The following is a 24,049-nucleotide window of genomic DNA, read 5'->3' on the forward strand; positions in this document are numbered from 1 at the left end:
CAGGACCCTTGCGTGCCAGGCACTGTTCAAAAAACAAGACAGTCCCAGCTCCAAACTAAGTACCATGGACCCAAAACTGTAAGAAAAAATGGCAAGGTGCATATAATTCCAGGAGACAATGAAGTGCCCAGGTTCCACAGCAAGTAGTATTAAATTAGGAAATGCCACAATGAAGGTTGCACGGAACAGCTATGCTTTGGCAGGTGCCTTCTGAAAGGCCATAGTTGGCTCATTATCCCGTGTCTGCCTCTCCAATGCTAGCCTTCTGCTAGCAAGAGCTCTGTCTCTTCTGCAGACATCTTAGAGAGAAGACAACTTCCACACCATCTCTGGAGGACCTATCAAGACATGCAGGGAGTAATGTAAGTGCTGCATGTTGTACCCTACAGCTAAGATTTGTAGACAGACCACAAACTAACACAACTTCCATGCAATTCCATACAGTATATTTAAACATTCTGGGCATTTGAGAACTTCAGCCTATGCTTTTCTTGAAGATGAGGAAATTGTGTATCCAGGACAGCACTCAGTAAGCCTTGCACTAGAGGAACAAAATATAACCTTTGAATGGTCATGACAAGAAGTAATCTGTATTTGGTTCCACAAACCCCTTCTCACTGATGAGGGCCACTTCTATACCAAGTTTCCATTTTCTATCCTTGGGTCACTGCAGCAGTATGGAGCAGAAAACCTTACCCAAAATTTAACTGGGAAAGTATTCTGGCACTCATTTTTAGCAGGTACCTCACCAATCACATTTGGTGAAAGACCAGGCCTGGAAATTTTATCTTGAATGGTGAATTTCAAAATACTGAAGTAATTAAATACAAAAGAGGTTAAAATGGAAACCGTTCTGCAGCCTGGATTCTGGTCATGGAGATCTTCCCTGGGTTTATTTTCCACCTGCCCCCTCTGCCACCCTGCGATGTAATGACCCTAGTATCCTCTTCCCCTTGAAAAGTCCAGTCTTTTCACATGCTGGGCAGTCCACTTGCACCTTGCTTGACAGGAACAAAGAGAGCACTTTACAGCACACACCAACCTGCAATGCATGGCAACAATATGTTTTCTGCATTGCCTATTTGCCAGTTCTCCTCTGCAACACAAATGCCACAGTTTCTCAACAGGTTGCTTTGATCATTCATGGATTAAGGGCTAAAGGAAGTGTATACTGCAATAAAAAAAAATGCACAAATCCATCCACTTCATGACACAGAAATTATTTTGCATTTGAACAATTTCTGTAGAACATTTAGATGCTATTCTAAGATGTTTCAGGAATCATAAAGCAAAAATGGTGTTCTGCCAAAGGACAGGGATCCAGCTGAAGGGTAACAGACCCCTGCTTATGCTGTCATAAGCTACTCTCACCCCACATAACTGTTTTCCAAATTTCTTACTCCCACTGAAAATGAAGTGTTATAGCCTGGTCATGCAAGAAGCTATAGAAAATGGAACTTAACGTAATGTTATTGTGGCCATGCTATTGCAGTTTTATTGCAGCCGTGATGTGCAAAACCTCTTCTGATAACCTCTTTTATGCACTTATCATTTCTATTTATTTTTGTCATTTTGTGCCCAAAAGCTTGTCTAATCTTTCTTCCAGTAAAATATATTGATCAAACAAATCTTGCTTCTTGCAACTTAATGATCATCTCTACTCCTCAACTCTGTACACTGTCTGTTGGAGAACCCCCACCAATTTATTAGGGATTTGTTTTCAGCACCAGTTCTCACCTTTTGCTTATACTTAATCCCACAGGGCTTCAGCATTTCTGTCCTTCCTTTCAAGGTAGGATCTGTAATTACTGCCACTGTCTAGCTACAGAAAATTATGGAAGAGCTGAGCAAGATCAGACCCAACATCAATTCCTTCAGTATCCCAAGAGATGCATCCCTTGCAACTCAATACCGTGCATTTTATTACCTTTCCTGGTTAATTTCTTTCCAGCCACTTTTGAAGCCATATGAAAATTCTCACCGTCAAGCTAACCTGGGTTAATATTACAGCATAAGAAGGTTTTAAGACCATGATAGCTGTTATTAAACATGGGGGGGTATGACTGTTCCTTTATAACCCAGCAAGCCAAATGTCCATATCTCTGCTATCTTCTGAGAGATAAACAGATTCTGTTTTTTAAAAATTAAGAACTGCCGGACTTTCCAAACTTAACTGCCAAGGTCACATTTTTTTCCTTCCCTGATCAGTACCATGCTTATTTTCCTTCAGCTTGTTGGTATTTCTCCAGTGGCCTTTCAAAAAAATTCCCAATGACTCATTAAGTTTCCCACCCAAATCTGTAGGATACCATGTTTTGATAATACCTGCAACAGGTTTAATACTTTCCTGTCATATGCATTGTCTTGATTTTGTTTGTTAAAAGCCAATTGCAAGGACGCATGCAAATTAGAGAGTATTTCTGAGCTGATATAGTTCAGTGGGCACAACACAGAATACCATTCTGTCACATTAAAGCATAAGATCAAGTGAGCCTTGCAGGGGATCTGCTACATTGTGGGATGTTTCCAGTGCTGCAGGCAATGCCCTATAAATGTATCCAAGGAGGAATTTTTTTTTTTACGTTGAAACCAATTTCTGTGTGGGAATGCAACCATACTAATGGTACATGGCTCAAGTTCAGTATTTTAGCAATTTTTATAACCAGCCTTAAGTTTGTTCTCATTTAATTCATCCAAAGAGCACTTCCATTTCTTCCCAGACAGTTGAAAAACTTCTCACATTCCCCTTGACACCATACTTTTTGCAGCTGTTAATTTCCCCAAAAAACCCTAAAGCATGTTCTCATTTGATAACCCATTGCCTTTCTGGGACAGCAAATTTATTACCCTCAATGCAAAACTGGCAACTTTATGTTCCTCATGTTTTGCTTTTTGAAAGCAAGCCCAATTTGTTGCAACAACCAAACCTCCAATCTTCCTTCTTCCAGCCTCTGATTTTGTATTTACATAGCATCTTTACCTTCAAAGAGCCATGCTTGTATCCATGTATCTAGACTTCTCAACTCTGCAAAATCTGCTTCCTTGTACTCCAATACGCTTGCACTGTTGTGTTCAGCTACCCTCCTTCCTCCCCTGCATTTTTTGCCGCTCTCCATCACTTGTTCAAATTTCCCCCCATTATTCACGCGCACACTAGTAAATCCAGGATAGACTCTCAGCTGTCTGCTTACGAGGAGACTTTCCCATAGTATGGCCACCTCTCTGCTCATAGCCAGTTAACTGAAAGGTATCTAAGTGGGTAACCACCTGTGAAGTTTCAGGAATCCCAGTTGCTCCAAGGCAGCCCAGGAAGGTCCTGTGTTTACATGCCTACAACCCACACAGGCATGTTATGGTTGCTCAATACACGTCTCTCCTACTTTTTGCTGCCTGTCTCTTTACCCAAATGTCGTTTCCCTCCTGTTCTGCAAAGCAGGATAATCTGTTTCTCAAATCACCCGGGCTCTGCAAATGCTTTGGACAGGGGCATCGCGAATCTCTTCCTCCTACCACCTCTCAACGCTGCCCCCCTCCCTGCCATATAACACCACAAGCAAAACCTGCATTAAGAGGCTTCCTAGAGGTCGTTGGTCAAGACTTGCAGCAAACTAACGCTGTTCCTAGACCTCCACCTTCACACCTGAGAAAATGCTAGCAGATAATTTGGTCCTGTGCTGGCAGAAGAGCCCCCTTGTCTGCCTGCCTGCTGTAGGGCTCAGCATGGCTTCCTCCCCCCTGTCCCCTGGCTGCCAGACTCCCGACAGGGCCCCGCTCAGGGTCCTGCTCCGCTTACCTGGTTGAACTCTTCGTCAGCGTAGATGTCAATCAGATCTACCCCCTCCGACATATTTCCGGGCGCCGGAGCCGGGGTGGGGGAGCAGGAGGCAGAGAGGTCACTGCCCGGGGGGGAATGGAAGAAACTGCCTGTCAGTCTCTGGCGCTGCCAGGGCCACGTCCCCCACCCCCCCAAAACCAACGTCCCCCAGTACCCCCACCACTCCCGCATCCCCTCCCCCACCTCGCCCGCGCAGCCCCCCCAGGGGGTTCGCGGCTCCCTCCTCCCCTCCCCCCGCCGCGCATGCGCACAGCCGTCCCCGCCCCCCCCCCACCAGCCCCGCGCGCTGGGCACGGCCTCGGGGCGCCTCGCATGACCCAGACCCCGCGTTTGGGGCGCGCGGAAAGGGGGCAGGCGGCCGCGGCTGCAGCCGGCCCCGTTACCGAGGGGGACAGTAGGGGGGCAGGCCGCGTCCCGAATAGGCCTGAAGCGCGCGAACCGCTCTCACCGCCACAGCCAGCGCCGCCACGTCCCGCCCCTTCCGCCGCCACGGCCCGCCCCTTCCGGCCCGCCCGCGGGGCAGGGCGGGGCGGAGTGGGGCAGCTGGTAGCGGCACCATAGAGTCTGGGCGGAGCGATCTGGCTAGAACGGCCGGTCATAGATTGCGGGAGGGCAGGAGTGGCGTGATGGCGGCGGCGTTGAGACAGGTGAGGCGGGGGCTCTGGGGGTCCCCAGGTTGGCTCGGGCTCATACTCATAACCTCCCCACCGGGCAGTTGCCCTGCCTGTGCCTCCGCAGGGCCGCCCCGATGTTGCTGGCGGCCCAGGCCCGAAGCGGCTCCGGGCGGGACGTGCTGGAGATGCCGCTGCCGCCCTGGAGGGCGCGTCCCCACGAGCCGCTGGACACGAAGCGCGCCCGGCTGCTGTACGAGAGCCGCAAGCGCGGCATGCTGGAGAACTGTCTGCTGCTCAGGTGCGCAGTGATGGGCGCGCACACACCCGGATTACGCCCCCCCCCCCCCCGGCCTCAGGCACACGCGCAGACAGAAGCGTGCGCAAGCGCCCCCGGAGATATGCAGGGATGTGCATGCAAAGTACAGGCGCACAGACAGATGTGCTCACACACGTGGACACAGAAGCATATGCAGGCAGGTGCACAGGCATGCAGAGAGAGATGTGTGTGCATGCAGAGGCACAGACAGACAGATGGATACACACACAGATGTGCAGACACAAGCGCACACATACACACACAGGCACAAAAACACAGATGCCCACAGACACAGATGCTGATACAGGCGGGGCCGTCCCTAGCAGGGGCGAATTGAGGCAACCACCCTGGCCCCCATGGACAGTGCTTTACAGGCCCTGCTGTGGCTGCCACGCGCCACCAGCTCCATCACAGCTACCGCATGCTGCTGGCTTCATGCTCCGGTGACTTGCTGCCACCCGCCCAGCCCCGCACAGGCTGATATGCCCCGGCCTCATGCACCCCTGAGGATGGCTCTGGATACAGAAGCTCACCCAGATGTGCACCTAAACACAGAGCTGCAGAGACATGCACATACACACAGTTTCTCACAGGCAGACAGACATGCACAGAGACAGAGGCGTGCACATACACACAGACTCTGGTGTCGGGTTTGGTCTCCCCTGGGCACCCCACTTCCCGCAGAGTGCCAGGAACCCAAGGGCTCCAGGTCTCAGACTCTGATGGGTTTATTCTGGAGCTGGAGGGTGTAAAACTGCCCAGCAGTACTGAGTTATTGAATTTATGCCGGGTTAGAGGGTTGATGATGTAGCCCTGATGAGTGAGGAAGTATGTGAAAGGTTTTCTGGAATGATACATTTTATCAGCCCCTCTATATGTCTTAGGCAAGCCTTCAGGTACAAAGTGGCCTTCCTCTGGAGTAGAGCAGTGAGAAGGGTTGGGGGAGGAAGAAACTCTTAAACAGTGATTCTCAAACCAGGGTGCTGTCAGTTTTAGCACTGTTAGGCGTGCAGACATGTTTCACACAATAAGCCCAGAGATTTCAAATAGGAATCCGTGGTGTTAAAAACACTCTGACCTGTTTTGATTTTTCTGAGTTCTTTGCAACAGAAGAATCACTCTAGTATTTTCCTGTAGGCAAAAAACTGAGTGAAAGCTAAGAGCTGGCATCAAGCCTTCCCCCCCCCCACCCCGAGTCTGTATATGCGTATGTGCACTCACCTGTATTTGTATGTGTGTCTCTGTGTCTGTATGTGCATGTCAGTGAGTATGTCTGTGAACCTATCAAGGGGGTCCTTCAGCCTGAAAAGGTTGACAATCACCACTATGGAAGAAAAGCAGAGATTCCCGTTCCTAGGAATCAGGCCAAAAAAGGGGACATAGGAGTTTGTGAAATAACAGGCATCCAAGAAAAGGGCAGCAAGGTCTTTCTCGGGCCCACAGAAGGCACCGTTTACCTGAAAGCTCGTCTGTGGTTTCTGCTAACTATGCAGTTGGTCCAATAAAAGTTGCCACCGCAGAGAGTCCTGGTGGAGGGTAGTCAAACTAGGGAAGGCTGAGTGGAACTTCAGTAGTGCTTGGCCGAGCGAGACGAGTGAGCAGCTTGACAGCAGGGGAAGTTCAGTGCCAGTAAGAGTGAGGTAACAAGACTTAGAGGGAAAACAAGAATGATTCAACTGTCACCCAAGCTTTGAAATGAATTGTAAAATCCAGAGAGAGTCAATGAAATAAGTGGCCAAAAGAAGTGCAACAAGGTACCTCACTGCTCTCTGCCCCCTATAGCAAAGGGGCATGAAATGAAGCTGAAAGCAAATTCACACCCTATTCAAGGAGCTGTAGGTGTTTCCACCCAGCATATAATGAGCTGGTAGAACTCACTGTATCAGGAAGTTTTAAATGCCAAGAACATAGCTAGATGCCAGGAGGTGTCAGGTGTTAATGTGTGTACCAAGCAGGTCCACAGTTACCTGGGTGGATGACTGAAGAATCTGGACAGAGACAATAAATCTCATGCTTCAGGACTTCAGCTAATCCACAACTAGTAGAGAGACCTAATGAGTTGTGGGGTGGGTACTTTCATACCTCCCTACTCTGGGGTTTCTTTTGTCTATTTTTGCATTATGTGGTGGCTGCTGTTTGCAGAGCCAGTATGCTAGAGGGTCACCAGGTCTGATCTGGTCTGGAACTTTTTCTGTTCCTAATAATTCTCAGCTCCTCTCTGTCTCTTGGTCATAGCCTCTTTGCAAAGGAGAATCTGCACCGCATGACTGAGCAACAGCTGAACCTCTATGACCGTCTAATCAATGAGCCCAGCAATGACTGGGATATCTACTACTGGGCGACAGGTACAGCTTCAGCCTAGCACAATCTAGATAGAGGCTCCATCTCCCATGGTGACATAGAGCAGGAAGCCCTCTGTGGTAATGGGCATGCATGAGCTCCACTGAGCTCATGGACTGGAATAGCTGTGGCAGTGACTGTCACACTGAAAGAATGGCAGGGGCTCCCAACCCTCACACTTCCAGGCTTATGCTAATTGCCAGTTGATCCCTTTCATGTGGGCTGTGGGGGCCTGCACCCTCCTGTAACCAAGAGCTGAGCTCGGATTAGGAAGAGCAGATATCTGCTTTGAGCTAGTGGGTCCCACAGCATTTAGTGAACTAGGTTTTAGAAAGACAGTAAAATCAGGGCTGTCATCTCTGGGGTGGATTAGGGCTCAGCACAATGCATGGGCAAAGATGTGAGCCTAAGGACATTCTCCTTGCAGAAGCAAAGCCTACCCCAGAGGTGTTTCAGAATGATGTGATGGCGATGTTGAAAGAATTCACAAAGAACAAGAACAGAGAGCAGAGGCTGCGTCAGCCAGACCTGGAGTACCTCTTCGAGCCACCCCAGTGAAGGCACCCTGTTGTCTCCAGGACCTTCTTTTCAGCCCTGGAAGTAGAGGCTGAGGCTCTGGACTTCTTTGGAAATCTGCACTGCTGATGTCCCTCAACATGGAATCCTCCACTCAGTGGTTGCGCCCCACTGAATAAAGAGTTGAACACTCTCCTTGACATTTGAATTTATGAATGGGTTGGTTCCACCATGGTGTAGTGCTGCAGTCCAACCCAGCAATGGTTGCATGTATCTGAATGGTGTATACCACCCCTTGAGGCAACAGTACCACAAGCATTGGTATAACCATGTTCTGACCCATTGCAGAATGCCTCTTTGTGTGTCTGGGAACCTCGCTCATGGCTGCAGCATTTTCGCCATTCCTTGTGCATCCTTCCACTATAGGGAGTATAGTGTATTTTTGCATACTCTGACTGGGAGGTTTGAAAGTAGGAAGGAGAGAAGCTACCACCCCCAATGACTGTGTCTGCCAACAAATAGTCCAAAGGGCATCATGCAGAGGGCTGTGGGTAGAGGTAAAATGCTGAGTCATATTAGGAAAGGCTTTCAATTGCAATGCGATAATAAGAGTCTGAAGTACCAGAAGGGGAGAAATTTGACTCGGAAGGGAGCGTTCTGTCTGCTAGCACTGCACCAGCATGGTACCAGGGTACAAGGGGGAATACTTTGTCAGATGAAATGTCAAATGGTGCCTCTGAGTACTCATCATCAAAGCCATGACACGTTGCTGTGTGAGGTGGTTGGCTGTTTTATGCTGGGTAGACTCCAGTTTGGCATGTTGTCTTGCCTACTGGAAATACCATCATGGGTGGGTCTAAGACAGAGGCGTTAAATTTACGCCTGTGATTCCATTGTTCCTATGGAGCAGGTGCCCCAGCTGGCTCACAGGCCATGCACCAGACTTGCCGCCTTCATCAAGAACTGCTCAGGGAAAAGAAGATCCTGAAGTGTACTGTTCAATTAACAGTACTGCTTTAATTCACCCATAACTGAATACAGTCACCTCTGGGATGAGGCACTGCTATTTAACAGTAGCTATGTGCCAGGTCTAATTGAAACACCGGAGAGAATATTAGCAGGCTGTGATTAATGGAGACCGGAACTTGCCTGCGACAGCAAGATTCATGGCTCTGCTTTTCCAGCGAATGCCATGGGATCATTCACCACCAGGTGGGCCTTGATAGCTCAGCTAGCAGTAGAGCACCCTCTAGTGTCCTTTTGCAGCACTGACAAGGAAAGATGAAGCCTGCTTACTGAACCCCAGGCCCTGCCAATGCTTGGAGGCTTCTTACTGTAGGAGTGCCCTGCCATGCCAGTCCTGCGTGGGGAACCCAGTGGGTGTGATGACTGCAGGCATCTGCTGACTGCATGTCAGGTTGCTGATGCAGCTGGGTCTGCCCTTTCATATACTACTCACAAAGGCTCCTGACTTTGTGCTATTCCTGGCCTGAGGCTGCTCAACCTTGCAGTTTTTTGTGATGAATTCTGTCGTTCCCTGCCCCTTTCAGCTCTGCCTGCCTATTTGCATCTCAGCAGGCAGATTAATTTATGCTCCTTAATTATTCTGTTCTGCCACTTTGCCAACAGCCGCTGCCTTTTTATCTAGGTTCCTCTGTGTTGAAAGTCCTTGGTTTTCCTGCCTCTTGCTACATTTCCTTAAGGACTTCCCAACAGTATCAGCCTCAGGCATGATGTTTCCCTGTTAGAGCTACTTAAGAGTAGCCCCATGGCATTCATTGAAATTCATCCTGAATCTCTGAGCATTTCAACCATGCCACATTTCTCACTGGTGGCTCTCAAAAATCTGTGTAGCTTAATGTGTGCTGTGGCTCTAGCTGCTCTTTCGATCAGTCTCATCATCACAAGCCAGACGAGACCAAGCTGTACCAGCAAGAGTATTTACCACCTATTGGTCTTCTGCCAACTCTTTTAAAATACTTAATTCATGCAGGAAGCAGCAACCTGATGTTAGTGATCCATCCCATCCCCTGTGCTATGCAACTTGAGCAAATACATTATGTTTTCAATATACCAGCTACATGTTGCTTAACAGGGGATTTCTAGGCTGCTTCAGTGTGTCTAGGCACAGAACCCCATTGAATTTTGTCCTGTATGAACACAGAACAGGAAGGCAGTCCTTTCTCCAAAGACCCGTCTTTCAGTTGAGTAAGTTTTGTGGTCTCCACTCCTGCTAGACTAGGGACAAACATTCAAAAAGCCTGAGCCTGAACTGATTCAATCTTTGCAGGTTAGTCTAACCGCAGAGCTTGAACTGATTTGGAGGTGGATAGACATTCCCTTTTCATTCAAGAAATGCTGGTACATGCCTGCAGTGGGTCAGGCTAGAATCTGAGGGGCACCAGAGCAGCCCTCCCTTTCTACAGTGCTGAGGTGAGGGGGGGAAGGCATGGTCAGGCCTGGGCAGGAGCTCTGATTAGGGAGGGGTCCTTCTCCCCAGCCCCAGCCGCACAGTAGGGAGTTGAGATATAACACGGAGTTTATCACTCCTTAACGCAGTGTTTATCAGCCCATTAAGAAAACAAAAGCTTCTCTCATTAGTTTAAGCTCTTAAACAACTTTTTCCAAGGAAGGAATGGAGAGACATTACCAGCTGACCTGTTGATTAGCTCCAAAAAGCACTAAGCCAACACTGTACTGTCTACCTTTGTCCTGTCTCCCACAACACGGACCATAGTCAGCATGTGGTATGCTAACTAATGAGGTGTCTGTGTATGGCAGAAGGGAGAGGGGAATCCCTGTTTGAACAGGGAGGGGGGAGCAGGAGGAAGCCAGGCAGACCCTGCTGTACCTGCTCTTTGCTGGAGCTGGAGCTGGAGCCAGGGAGCAGAGGGGAGGGGCCAGCCCAGCTCTCTGGAGCAGAGAGCCCCATCTAGCCCAGACAGCATGGTGGGATGCTGGGGAACTCTGATTTAACTTAAACCAGGAAGGGGTCTGGGACCCACATTGCATAAAACAGTTTGACCCAAATCAGTTAAGTCTGATACTACATTCAACCAGGTTTATCTCAAACCACTTACAGCCATTTTCAAACTGGTTTATGTGCACTGAACATCTGCTCTGTTACAGGTTTAAACGAGTTTCTGATCACTTAAACTGGTTTATGTCTGTCCCTAGCCCTAGAGATCAGTTTGCATCTCTGCTGACAGGAACAAGTTGGATGAGGAGGGTGATGGGCTTAATATCTCAACAATTTCTCTGCTTTGCAGTTTCTCTGATGGTCAGGCCAATGGTGCTTGACCATCCAGGACTGGCAAGTTACCCCATGCCCCATACCATATGGGATCCTTTCCCCCAGGAGACATCAGACCTGGCTGACTCTCCCACCCTCCTTCTATCATGATGGCTAGGCCTTGCCTTTCTCACTGCTCTCACTGTTTTTCCCTTCCCCTATCCTCTTTTCCCACAGGAAGAATGTAATTGGGAGCCCTGGAGTAGGGGTTGGCCTTCTCTTTCCAGGGCCTTAGTGGCCACAGATAGAAGGGCTATGCTATGGCTCTGGATTGCTGGGTCTGAGTATCTTCCTTGCAGGGTGGTGGAAGCAGAGACCTCTAGCTGGAATGGCAGGGGGAAGAGGGCTCCCTGTGTCTCCCTAATTCCTTACTCTTCATGGGAGACAGTCCATGATCTACCCCCTGCCCCCCAAACATGAAGATCTGCTGGCCCTGGAAAGCATGACTAGAGCAGGTGCTTGGCTTCCAGAGCTGTGTCATTTGGGGCTCCCCACAGGTCCAAATATTTGGCAGCAGGGGGTGGCAGCAGTAGCAATTGCCACTTCCCTGCTGCCATATTTCTGGACTTGTAGAAAGTCTTGCAAGCCAAATGCTAGCTCAGGCACACAGTGGGATCTGGGGCCTGATTCCAGTGCACAGAGTCAGCATGGAGACCAATCCTGGTATGCAGGGGGTGGTGTGGAGTGCCAGGGCCTCATCCTGGCACATGGGGCCTGCTCACATCCCAGAGCTAGGCAGGGGTGGTGTGGGGCCCAGCTGGAGTGTACAAGGGCCCACTGAGGTTGCGTAGTGCTCAATCCAGCCATGCAGAGCTTGGCAGAGACAGCACGGGGCCTGATCCTGGTGTGTGTGGCTTAGTCCAGCCTGTGGACTGGCCCCGCACCACTCATTTGGTCTGTGGGGCCAAAAGATTGAGCACCACTGGACTAGAGTCAAAGGATTATTATCAGTCAACTGTTCTATCCAGGACTGACCACTGGGTGTCGCTGCCCTCCCAAATACTGAAGGAGGTAGTTTAAACCTGCCCCAGCTTGCTGGGGAATAGCAGACTGGCACAGCCACAGTGTGCTCTCTTGGCCATGTTTCCTTGGGCTGCTCATCCTCCCCCCTCGCTTGGCCTGTCTAATGTACTCTCCCCCTTGCTGCGGTCTGGGCCCCACTGGCCCCTCTCCTTGTCACTGCTCCTCAAGTTCATGGGAAACGATGGCAGCAGATGTGTGACCATGGGTCCTATCCAGGCTGCGTACAAGGCTGGGAATCCTTGCGACTCCAGCCCTTGCCAAGGTCTTGTAGAGTGCTGTAAGATCCTTCCTCTGGCCATGGCCTCCCCCACTTCTGTAGGAAGCTGTCCTGTTTTCCTTGCTGGTTGCTATGCTTCTGTTGCTAGGATGCATGTGGCTATTGTTCGGGCCTGCACATTCCTCCAGCAGGTTTCTAGCCTCTGCTCAGCCCTGGCTTCTGCAGGTTCCTCTGTAGCAGCCACAGGCCTCTTGTCACTGCATCTGTCGCCCAGCGGGAGGAGCATCTCCCAGGAGAGGTAAGGAAGCAGCATGCCTGGGGCAGAGCCCAAGAGCAGCCAGGGGTGGGTTGGGGTTTCAGACTGTTTAGCACAGGGGTGGGGGGAGCTGGGCTTTGGTAGAGCTTCCCATGCTTTCCCTGAGAATTGCAGACTGAACGCCTTGTCCTAGGGAACTGAACCCCACTCCACAGCAATATGGCTTCTGCACTGAAAGTCAGCATCAATGGAATGACTAATCATGATCTCCTGTAAACGTGCAGGGAGGCTGCTCCCACACACTGTAATTACAACGCATCAGAGAAGACTCAATTAATTGTGTCTGGAGTGTGGTACTTACTGCGATCCAGCAGACTCCAGTGTCACACGTATCAGTGTCCCTGCACTGAAAAATAGTCATGGGGCACTTTAAAGCTGGTTCAATAAGCTTTATTTAGTTCAAAGTCCCTCGCTGCTGTTTTTCAGTGCAGGGACACTGATACACGTGATGTACTGGGCACTTTTAATTGGATCTGCACTAAAGTGTCCCCCGCCAAAGCATGTCTCTAAATGCCCTGTGATGCTAGTAGTGAGCACTAGGATCTTCCAGGGCTACCTGAGCAGCTGCCCTGTGAGGTGACCAGCTATGCTTGCTCTGCTGTCACAGCAGTGCCAGCTTCCTGGGGGGGCAAAAACCCTGACTTTCCCTCTCTGGCAAACAGTCCAGTGGCCCTCTGTACATCTCCTTGTCATAGCTGAAAGAAGAGCTGGAGCTTCTCCCTCAGTCTCATGGGTTGGAGCCAGGTTCATGGGGTTGGGAGCAGTACCTCCATGCTGCACTCCGCAATTTCCTCATTCAGATCCACCCCTAACTCCCTTCAGTTTCAGTAAGAAACATTTCTTCTGTGGCCCATGCACAAGCATCTGCCTGACTCTCCAGACTGCCAGACACGTGGTCTCCAAGAGCTGGGAAGGTCACCCTTCCTTTAAAATCATTGACTCTGAAACTTAATGATGATTCAGGTGACAATATTGTTTCATTGCTATTTTCAGCTAATAAGAAAGAAGATGATAGGACTGTGAGCCACTTAGGGCAGGTATCATCTCTGTTCTGTGTTGGTACAGTGCTGGCACACACCCAGGTATTTAGACACTGGTATTACAACCACTAACTGTAGAGAACTGCTACATAGCCAGATTTCAGATTGGTGACTTGAATGTGTGGGTGGGGCTTGGGTTGGGGGTGAGGCCTGAAAAAGTACTACCCCTTCTCTTTTCTGCCCTAGGGCTGGGAGTTGGGTTTGCGTCCTTGCAGAAAGCCCCTGGGGTCTCTCTGTGGTGACAGGGAGGTGAAGGACTGAGGTGGCATAGCAGTCCCTTCTCTGGTTCTGGAGTTTGTGGGTGCTCCTTCTCTGTCCAAGCACAGTACCCGTACCCATGCTCCCGCCCCCTCCCCCCCATGCTGAGATGCTCCATGAATACCACTTCTGTATTGGGATGTATTTAAGAATCTGTGTGGGGGACCAAGTCCTTCTCCCTCCCTCCCCCTGCACATCTGTGCTGTGCTGGGCCAGAAATCTAGTCAAGATAGAAGAGAAGAAGGCCTTTTTGCCCCACAGGAAGGCTGTTTGCAGATACCCAGAACTCTTCCAGGCTGGAGCAGCCTTTCCGTACAGAGGAAAAGCTGCCAGCTGGCACCCACCCTGCAAGGGAGTAAATTCTCCAGTCCTGGGAAGGGTAGGTGGTGGGGAGTGAGGCCTGCTGTGGGAACCCTTTTCTCAAGGGCATCAGGTTCAGGGATGTCTATGTTGGGGGCCACAGGGAGCCTTTAGCTGTTGGGGGTGGGGGAGAAACTCAGAGAGGCTTGCCTAGAAGAGATAGGGGATCTAGGATGGCTGTGACAGACTGGGAGCTGGAGCAGAGGAAGCTTAGAGGGGGAGAGGTAGAGGTCCAGGGAAAAGTGTCTAGGCAGGGCCACTTATCAGTGCTCCATGTGGCATTTTAGCCATTGGGCTCTCAGGGGTTTCCCATCACTTCTGGACCCCAGCAGTTCCTGGAGAGCCGCCCTGGCAGAATTAGAGCTATGGCATGTGCTTTTGTGACTCTGGGACCTCCTGACCTCTGGAAAGTTTGGCTTCCCTGGGGTTCTGTGGGCCTGCATGCCCTGGTATGTGTCTGGGGCCAGTTCCTGTGCTTGCTGACCTTCCAGGGCTCAGAGCAGGACTTTCTCCCTGTCCCTGCTCTGACATCACAATGCTGGAGTTATGACCTCATGCTCTGTTGCCAGGGAAATGCTAGACAAGCAGCTGGGCTGACCCAAGCACAGCTTTCCGTATGCGGAGCCTGTTTGCCAGTGCCTATGCTCAGCTGCACATTGTCCTCTGTCTCTGTCACTGCAGCCTGCACACCAGAGACCCATCGCTCCCCCCACCATGGGACGCCTACCCCTGGGCAGTGTCTCCCCCTATGTGAAGACGAGCTCTGGAGGGAGTATGGACCCGCTGAAATTCTATGCCACCAGCTATGGCACGGCTTATGGTAAGGGCCCCAGGGGGGAGTCATGCCTTCCATGACATGTGGCTGGTGTGGCTGTGACAGAGAATAAACCTATGCTGGTACCCTGGTGTGTAATATGAACATCCTCTCTTGAATCTCCAGGACTCCCTGTGGAGCTATCCCAAACCTAGTGTGGGGAGGGATCCTTCATGTAGGTGTCCAAGGAACAATCTAATGGCACTTCACTCCCACAAGACACCTTAGGGACCAGGAGCAGGGCCATTTCCTTAGCTAAGTCCCTCTGCCTCCAGCAGTGACCCAGTAAGCCCTGAATCACCTTCATAGCATCTATTGGCTTGGTCCTACCCCTGCCCTTGCAACTGGCACAGCCCTTTGGCATGAGTCCTGTCTGTTCTTTTGCCTCTGGGACCCAAAGTAGGAGTCTGATAGTCTGCTCCAACCTTCAGATCCAGGGCACTTGCGTTCAGTGCCTGGTGAAAACAGCTACCTAGGAGCCATCACTACTGAGAGGCTGGGAATTGTCCTGAGAAAGTGAATCCTTTCCAGGGCATAAGAAGCACAGGAGGCCTCTCCAGGCATAGGCAAGTTCCCCCTCACTCTCTGTAGACACTTCTTGCTTAGGTAAGTAATGTCTGCCTTTCCCTGCTGTGTTGAACAGGTCAGGAGAAGTTCCATCCTCGTGTTGGATGCCATTCGGGAACTGGGTACAAATCGAATTACCGGCCTGTTGTCTACTACAAGTCCAGCCTAGACAGAGTGGATAACCCAGCCATGGGGTAGGTAGCTTTCCTGTACCCTGAAGAGGGGAGGGGGGCAGGGCAGGGCTCAGACCTGTGCGGACACTTTCCTATGGCCTGTATCTTCCATTGGGACAGTCATCTCATCAAGACATAACCTAGGTGTACCCTAGGGCCAGGGCCCTGCTCACTGAGATGGGCTTGTCTGCCTAGAGACAGGACTGCAGCCAGAGTGTGGACCATAGCTCAGGACATTGTGTTTGTACTCTGTCTCCTGCTCCAGGCTTCTCTTGCGGGATAACTATGAGTCAGTGACCACCCAGCACTTCCGTCCCCTCCAGGTGCCTGATGGCAAGTGCCCACTGCCTTGGAGCGTCCACCAGGCAGGGAGTGGGTTTGTTCGGGAGAAGCCCATTTCCTGTCCCACTGTCAAAGCAGTAAGTATCCCATGAACGGCTCTGCAGTGAGCCCCTTAACCACGCACAGAGAATGCAACTGAACGTTCTCCTCTGCACAGAGTTGGACTTGAATTTGTAGTTGCTCCATGGATTTGGGGCTGCAGAGATGACATGTTCCAGGCAAGAGTGCGTGCTTTATCACATAAAGTTTATCTTGGGGCTGCAGAGGTTAAAAGGACCCTTTAATAGCTGTACACAGTGTAACCCTTTTGATTTATTAGCTCTGTGCCACAAAGGAAGTAGAATTTTCCTCCTGTGCTTTCCCTGCTGTGCGTCTCAGACTGACTGGCTTTTTGTCTTCTGCTTGTACAGGTCCTGGTGTTATTTGGGTCCTGCTCCATGATGGTTGCTCCTGGGTGCTCGGTGCAATTAATCATATGCTCTAATGCTTTCTGCTGTACTCTAATGAAGTGGCAATGAGATGGCTAAAGGAGCTAATTACTCCTCATTATTTTATTTAGCCTTGGAGCAGCACTGGCAGTCTCCAGCCAGGCTGGACTGGATGATGTTAGGTGCTCTATATACATGATCTATTCTCGGTGTTTTTATGTTCTCCATTTCCACAGCATCTGATATTCCCACAGCCCCTCACCCTCTTAATTGTATTTGTCCTCCTAGCACTGCTGCAAGGTAGGGCCATGCCATTGTCCCTCTTGTACAGATAGGGAAACCAAAGCACAGAGCAGTTTGGGGTACATTGTTGCTATAGAGTTGGCTGGACCTCTTTCTTGATTTTGGGCCCAATCCCCACCCCCCATCCACACACAAAACCCCTTGACCTCAGGTCTGTGTTGTTTGGAACCCAGGCAAGCTGATCTGTCTGAAATCTGAGTGAGGCTTTTATTTGTATTGGTAATCCATATGCTTTGCAGGAAGAAGACAGACCAAGATATTTGCATGCTGATAGTTCTCCACACCTTTCCACAATTCCCCTCTGTGCTTTCCAAAGGGTCAGCAAGTTTCTCCTATAATGACCCGGGAAAAGGACCATAGAGCAATCCAGCTCACTGCAAAGCACTATGGGGGTATACTCCTGGAAGTCATACTGATGACAGAGAAAACCAAGGGTCACAGTAATTTGAGTAGGGCTCTGCAGGGTGACTGCTGCCCCAGGCTAGTCCAATATGGATTTCAGTCACCTGGGTTAACTCTGTGGTGTGGACACAGCTTTTGTGATTGTCCCGCAGACTGTGTCCAGAATAACAGGGAGCTGATCCCTGGTCTTCCAAATCGTGGACTGGTACCCTACTTGCTAGACAGCAAACCCCAGCACACGTGCCGAATATGGCACACAAGGCCATTTTGCTCTGCACACCACCACCAGCCCAGGCTCTAAGCAGCTGCTGCCAGCAAGGGAGCCCAGGCTGCTCCCAGCAGGCAGCTGGTAGGCTAGAAGCCCTGCTGTAAGCAGGCAGGTCTCCATGGGCTGGCTGCAGCTGGCAGGCTGCAAACAGCTGCTCTGGGCTCCATGTTGGCACTTCGGCACCTTCCGTGGTAGACATTGTGGGGTTTTTGGCACTCCGGCCAAAAAACGTTGCCTACCCCTGTGCTAGACCATGTAACCATGACAGTTCCTGCCCCAGGGAGCTTACAGCCTATGTAGACAAAAGAGTGGCAGATGAGATGGACAGGTTAGCTGTGGGGCGATTAAAAATAATATTCATACAGTCTATCTGTTCTTAGCTCAACAGTAGCAGTAACCACAGTCTTCCTGCCCATGAAGTTTGTTGGGTGTAATTTGGGTGAAGGGAGGATTGAGAAAGGGCCAGCAAGTTATAACCCACATTTTCTGCACAAAGTGGTATGAGATCCCTGAAGCCATCCTGGGGTCCAGAGACATTTCATGCACTGAATTCTGCTTTCAACAGGCAGACTCCATTGGTGTCTGGGTCCCTTTGTCTTAGCAGTGACTCCAGCTTTTCAATGATGAGGTGACTGCTAGGTGGCCTGAATGAAATAAAGGCTATAAGGTGGCCCATAATAGGCATACCACCCAGCCAGCTGAGGCATGTATAGGCAGCCTCAGCAGAGATACCGGGGATAGGGTCTGTTCTGCCTTTTCACCCCTGGAGGGAGCTTGGTGAGAGTGATGCGGGGAACATCAGAGTGTGGGGTACTTATACCTCCAGTCTCTAGGGCTATTGGTTTAACACATACAGGTATGCACACAGTCATGCATGCACTACCACCTCCTTTCTAGGTCAACCCTCCCCTCTCCTAACACCTGGTGGGGTGGGGGGTGGAATGGAGCCTGCTGCCTTCTAAATCAAAGGCCAATACAAGCCATTTCTTCCATAAGCACTGCCCTTGCCCTTACCTCTCTATTTGTTTGCCTTCCCCTTGAGGAGTGAGGGGCTCAGTGGGGCCTGTGCAGCCTCACCTGTCTCTGCTGCTGGGGGACCTGGCTGTGTGTCACCTCAGGAATAAGCAGATGGGCTCATTCTGCAGGTGAAGAAAGTCCACTTTGATACACGAGAAGAGGGCGGGCCACAAGGCATAGCAGGGCTGGAGCCCAGACATGCCCCCATCCTCCACACGCTGCAGGGGAAAGGCTCAGTCGACAGAGAGAATGCCAGACATGTGAGTGGGGCTCTCTTGGGCACCAAGAGCAATGGGGGATGGAAGGGGGTGGGGAGGGGAGTCATTTCAGGTTCATCCTGGGCACTGCAGCACAGCCCAGGTACCTGAGTGCTGGAGTGGAGGAGGAGAAGGATTGTGTCTGGCTCCTACTGCTGCCCAGGGGATGCAGAAATGCTACAGGCAGGTACCAGCAAGTATCATTGTGCCCTGGCCCATTGAGGCAGTGGCATGAAGGGGTTGGCTCCAAGTGAGTCCCTGGCTAGCTCTGAATGCAAGAATCCCAGTGAGATCACATCTGGTCCAGGGCACAATGTGGCAACATGAGCTACTGGAGCATGGGACACCTGAATAAAAAACAGAGCCCCAGTAAGGAGTATGCACTGAGGGACAGTGTCACATGCGGAATGCCAAAAGGTGAGGCCATGTGCCCTCTCATTGCCAAGCAGACAAGGACATTGAGTCTAGGAGCATGGGCTCAGGACTTATTGTATTAGGTGCCAGAGGGGGTATTTATCCCATTCCTGCTCATCACTCCTGAACTGGGGCCTGGGAAAGGGGGAAGAACCCAACCTGGCTGAACCTCGTTTGTCTCCTTCCTTCCCAGCCTGAAGTCTCTAGCCTCCAAGCAGTAGGGAGGTCTCCTATCTGGGTGCACTCACATTGGGGTTTGCTCACTCTCTGCTGCTCTTTGCAGGGACCTCTCTACATGTCCACAGAGTATAACTCCAAGTTCCACTTTGAGATGCCCAGGCAGCCAGGTACTGTCTTTCCCTTTGCACCTCCTGAACATCACCCCATGGGAGTCGACACATACTCCTCAGCTTTCTATCTGTATCCGTGTTACCTTCCCTTTCTTCTGTCTTGTGCACTGAGTGGCACCAGGTCTGGCCGGGGCATGAATAAAAGACTTGGGTCCTGCAGGTGGGGAGTGAGGGCTCATTAGAGGCACTTGGTAAAGAAGCAACCCCCCACCTGGGTGCTGTAGGCACTGTGCTGCTGAAGGATGGAGTTGCTTTTTAGCTGAGTCACTAAACCAGGATCCTGGTTGCCTGTGGTTTTTGCAGACCCTCTGGCACTTTGAAATTATCCTGATCAAATTCCTGTTCAGATGTTTACCTTCTTCCTCCCTAAATTCCCTCTATTTCTTTTGACTATGCTCTTCCTCTGCGCGTCCCATCCTAACGTTGCTATGAGCTGCTAAACAGCTGCCCCAGAGGTGGCTACATTTCAGTAATGGGGAAAATGTTATTTAGTATTTCTGGGAATCCCTATGATCTGTTTGGCTGGAAAACTCAGTGTGAATTGTCAGATGACTTGTTATCCTTGGGCTGCAGCCCACCTCTGCCTTCTGTGAGCACACAATCCTGGCCTTCTAGCTTTAAGGGGTGGTTAAACTCCCTACTGGGTATATTCAGGAAATGGGGCAGGGGTGCTACTGGAACCTATGTCAGAGAGTGACCTCCATTTGAACGTCCTATTGGCTAGAAGTGCCTGGGAATGGTGATAAGTATTTGCTTCTATAAGTCTCCCTAACCTGGGCTTGTGGGGGGATTCTGGACTTCCCTCTGAATTGTCACTAGGCAGTATCTCAGGTACAGAGAGCCCCAACCAGTTCCCCAATTTGTGCTGACATAGGCCTTGGTCCTTGCAGTCCCATGTAGAACCTACCCTGAGAGCAGTGGCAGGGAACATCAGTGCCTGGGTTCCACCTGCGGCTGTCTTCATTATCTACATTGTCACCAGGCAGCATCATGTGCTGCTGCTCCTTGAAGCAGTAGAGGAGTGCTCAGCATTATCTGTGATCTTAGCTACCCACGGGCCATCTTGAGAGCTTCCAACCCCCTCCACCCCCCTGCATGTATTCTTTTCATGGCCATCAGGCTCGGTTTATCTGTGTGTGTTGTCCCTTATAATGATTGTTTTTCTCTCTGATGTTCCCAGCTCCTGTGCACTCTACCTTTTTTGTTTGGCCATTAGCACAGTTGTAGCATGTGCTAAGGTCCCCACCTCCATCTCTCCCCACCTCCATCTCTTCCCTGCTTCTGGTACCCTACCTAACAAGGTCAGGGTCAGCACTGAGGTGGCAATATATGCTGCATTCATATAGTGTACATGTACCTATGATGCCCATGTCACTCAAGGTGTGGGCAGATGACATATTTACACCAGTTTCATTTGCACTGTTTTTATGCACAGATGTAAATTTCCCTGATTGGACATAAATACACAGTTGTCCCAAGGCAGCAGCATGCAGTAGGCAGCTACTACAGTGCCCTGCCAGTAGGTGGCAAAAGAGCAGATAATGGCCACTTTGTGGTGGGCAAAGGTTACTCTGGAGTAAACTATAAACTAGTGGTTCTCAACCTTTCTAAACTCAAGGCACTCATTAGACTTGAGGCACCCCTTGGAAAATGCCAGCTCTTCTTACTCTTAACTCATTTTTTGACTGCAGGAACATACTAGGGCAGTTCTTCTGTCGCAAAGAACTCAGAAAGCCTACATCAGGGCAGAAGGTTTATGACACTATGGCTTCCTATTTGATATTTCTGGGTTTATCTTGAGAATCATATTTGTGCACCTAACAGTGCTAACACTGTGTGGCACCCTGCAGAAACCTTGAAAGGCTCTCAAGGCTATGGCACCTTGGTTGAGAATCACTGCTATAGACTAACAGAACATAGTGGTGTAAATTATATCAGTCTAATTTTTCCCTTTTTGGGGTAACTCTACATTGGACTTGAGTAAGTTACTCTGGTGTAGGGCTGTGTAATGTGCATCTGATACTTTTTTTACATTTCTGTAAGGGCTGATTAAATTATCAGAGTTAAAGGGTTGTGTGACAGGGCCCTCATGTTTACACTTGTGTGTGTCTCTACCTCCTTATCATGATGGGACTATATGGAGATTTGGGAGTTGGCTGCAGTCCCAGACAGCAGAAACAGTTTTTTAGCTGCAGCCATAAAGCTGCATAGTTTTAGTATCAGGATTTTTGTTATCAGTTTAATCCCTGAGATGCATGAATTTAGGAGGCCTAGATGTACTGCCTGTTGCTCAACGTTGTTGGTGTCAGTCTGCACTATAGAAATATAAGCAACCGAATGTTTCTTCTGTCCCCTCCATACTTCCCATGCCCACCTCTCATTACAGATTTCCTACAAAGGAAGACCATTGGAGTCAAGGAGGAGACAGGATTCACTGAGGAGGTCCGCCGGAACCTCATTGTACCACATCCACTGGTGAGTGCTTGTGGCCCTGGTTCTTCCCACAAAAGCAAGCTCTCCCCTTGGCCTTCTCTGTACTGGGCTGAGTGGAGTACAGCACTTCCTTTGTGTCTTAGTACAATCCAGCCATGAAACTAAAACTTGCCCAGGAGTTGGATGGGGCAGCCATCCAGCCTTTGGGTTTCCCAGAAGTTTGACTGGTGCAACCTCCCATCTGCCGTCTTATTCTGAACCATCCCTGAGGGGGAGCTGTAGTAAGGCTTGGGGCTGCTGTGCCCAGTCAGGACCACCACTGAACCTCTGCCAAAGCAGCAGCCAGTTGGAGTCTTGCCTCTTACATGCAGTCACCCCACAACTCTCACTGCTTCCTCTATATGGGGAGGTCTCCTTCCTCATAGCCCAGGCCCCCATGTCTGCTTTATACACTGGCAGAGTCTTTAGTCACAAAGGATTGTCCTTTGGGTTCCATGGGAACAAACTGCCTGGGCCTGGGTCATCCTTCTTAGGGAACCTCAGGATCAATCGTGCTCAGGGAAGATGTCTCACTGCCTGGTATTTCTGTTACAGAGGAGTCAGCCTGGCATCAGCATCACCAAGACAGACTTCTTACCCTCTACAACCCCCCACGTAAGAAGGGCTGGGCCAGAGGCAGGAGGCTGTAAGTGGAGGGAGATTTCATAGATTTCATAGACATTAGGGCTGGAAGGGACCTTGGAAGATCGTTGAGATGGGGAGTGAAGGGAGGAGAAGGGGAAATTTGATGGCAAGTATCAGGAAGAGGGCTACAAGTGTCCCCCAGAAACCAAGGGGGAAAAGTATGCCGGGGGTCACACACACAGACAAGGATGTGATGGAAGGAGGGAGGTGTGAGTTGTGTCATTCAGTCATAAGGAGTAGTGGAAGGCACAGTGGAGGCTCACTGAAATGCAGAGGAGTGAGCATCTCATAGATGGGTGTGTCAATGGAGAGCCTGATCCGGTTCCCATAGACACTTCTGGGAATGGAAGGCATGATGTGGGGGAGGAGGGTGGCAGGAATGCACAGTGACATGAAAGTGGCAGAGGATAGTGTGTGTAGGAGGTTGTTGCCCAGGCACAGAGGGTATTGTGTCAGGGTTTTCTCTGGGTCATGCCCCCAGCATTGTTATTGGAGGAGCCTGAACCCCAGTGCTGTGCATTTAGATGTACTCTGCAGTGCTGTGCCTGGCTGTGACCCCCCCACACAGCCTGGAGAATGGCAGCGGTGGGGCAGCGGCGGCGGGTGGGGGAAGAAGGGGGGACAGGGCGTTGGTGTCTTCTGCCTGCTGGACACTGCACAGCTGGCCTTGCCTTTGCTTTGTCCCACTCCTGCCAGGGTGATGAATTCCTACCCGTGCTAGCAAAGGGTTCCGAGCGGGAGACGGGGTTCAGCCGGGGCGTCATAGTGAGTGATTCCCTACTTGGTCCCTCCATCCCACCTGAAACCCCTCCCCATGCCTCCACTCCAACCTGTGATTGTGTCTCACTCACCTGATCCTCTCTTACCTTCCAGGACCCAAAGGGGACAGTGCCCTCTCTAAGGGTGGAAGACTCTGGTCCCCTGAGCCATTCCCATTTCCAGGGGCTCCAAAGGCCCCTGCAGACCCAGACCAAGTTGCTGGGCCGGGAGTACGTGGGAAAAAAGGTGAGTAACTGTGTGAGTGCAGATGTGGCTTGAGCCCCTTGCAGTCACCCTTGGTCCCTCAGGCCTGGCCAGCTTTGTGCTGCTCAACCCAGCTGTGTCACCTTCCCTCACAGGAGCTTTCAGGGTTCAGTATCAACAATGGCAAGTATGTGACACCTCCTTATGATCCGGACATGCCCAACCAGTACCTGACCAGCTACAACTCCATGTGAGTGTGAAGCACTGACACTGCTCTCCCCAAGGGAGACCTCTACACCTGTCTCGCCTCTACTGTCTGGCTCTGGGAGACCTTTCCTCACCTCCCCTTATGCTGTGCCTTCATGGGGAGCCCTTACTTCCTCCACACACACTTCCAGGGGAGAGCTCTCCCCTGGATCCACTCCTGTCTCTGAAGGGTGCTGTTCCCTGACTCTCTTCCATCATTGCCTCACTCCAAAAGAGCTGTCTCTGGCTTCCTCCCACTCC

The 24,049-nt window shown here is 50.6% G+C and overlaps 3 protein-coding genes across 12 annotated transcripts in view; 2 read left to right on the forward strand and 1 right to left on the reverse strand.

Moving 5' to 3' along the window:
- CPSF7 (cleavage and polyadenylation specific factor 7) overlaps positions 1-4,384 on the reverse strand; it is a 29,806-nt gene extending 25,422 nt beyond the window's left edge. For 2 of the 3 annotated variants that reach the window (XM_090032255.1, XM_090032254.1), the window contains exons 1-2: positions 4,219-4,344; positions 3,794-3,896 (exon numbers count right to left, since the gene is read on the reverse strand). In XM_090032255.1, the coding sequence (XP_089888381.1) occupies positions 3,794-3,847 (54 nt within the window). In that variant the 5' untranslated portion in view covers positions 3,848-3,896; positions 4,219-4,344. Of the gene's footprint in view, positions 1-3,793; positions 3,897-4,218 lie in introns of all 3 variants that reach the window. The other variant, XM_090032256.1, reaches the window with a different exon arrangement.
- SDHAF2 (succinate dehydrogenase complex assembly factor 2) lies at positions 4,350-7,816 on the forward strand. The gene is made up of 4 exons (XM_090032265.1): positions 4,350-4,482; positions 4,551-4,747; positions 7,001-7,110; positions 7,533-7,816. The coding sequence occupies exons 1-4, from the start codon at positions 4,462-4,464 to the stop codon at positions 7,661-7,663; spliced, it is 459 nt and encodes a 152-aa protein (XP_089888391.1). The 5' UTR covers positions 4,350-4,461; the 3' UTR covers positions 7,664-7,816.
- The window catches only part of SAXO4 (stabilizer of axonemal microtubules 4), a 41,207-nt gene continuing 24,860 nt past the window's right edge, over positions 7,703-24,049 (forward strand). For 3 of the 8 annotated variants that reach the window (XM_090032261.1, XM_090032260.1, XM_090032257.1), the window contains exons 1-10: positions 7,954-14,947; positions 15,585-15,702; positions 15,947-16,100; positions 18,570-18,701; positions 19,396-19,459; positions 21,849-21,937; positions 22,490-22,549; positions 23,276-23,344; positions 23,453-23,584; positions 23,698-23,792. In XM_090032261.1, coding sequence (XP_089888387.1) covers positions 14,842-14,947; positions 15,585-15,702; positions 15,947-16,100; positions 18,570-18,701; positions 19,396-19,459; positions 21,849-21,937; positions 22,490-22,549; positions 23,276-23,344; positions 23,453-23,584; positions 23,698-23,792 — 1,019 coding nt within the window. In that variant the 5' untranslated portion in view covers positions 7,954-14,841. The other 5 variants (XM_090032263.1, XM_090032262.1, XM_090032258.1 and 2 more) reach the window with 5 other exon arrangements.

Source organism: Crocodylus siamensis, chromosome 2 (genome assembly GCF_052110815.1).
Source record: "Crocodylus siamensis isolate JL-2025a chromosome 2, ASM5211081v1, whole genome shotgun sequence".
NCBI lineage: Eukaryota > Metazoa > Chordata > Crocodylia > Crocodylidae > Crocodylus > Crocodylus siamensis.

What these genes read in the sequence shown, in the direction of transcription:
- SDHAF2 (XM_090032265.1), top strand. Translation starts at nt 4,462, where the DNA reads ATGGCGGCGGCGTTGAGACAG. An exon ending in TGGCGGCGGCGTTGAGACAG is followed by an intron (nt 4,483 to 4,550) that starts GTGAGGCGGGGG and finishes CCCACCGGGCAG; the next exon opens with TTGCCCTGCCTGTGCCTCCG. An exon ending in GAGAACTGTCTGCTGCTCAG is followed by an intron (nt 4,748 to 7,000) that starts GTGCGCAGTGAT and finishes TCTTGGTCATAG; the next exon opens with CCTCTTTGCAAAGGAGAATC.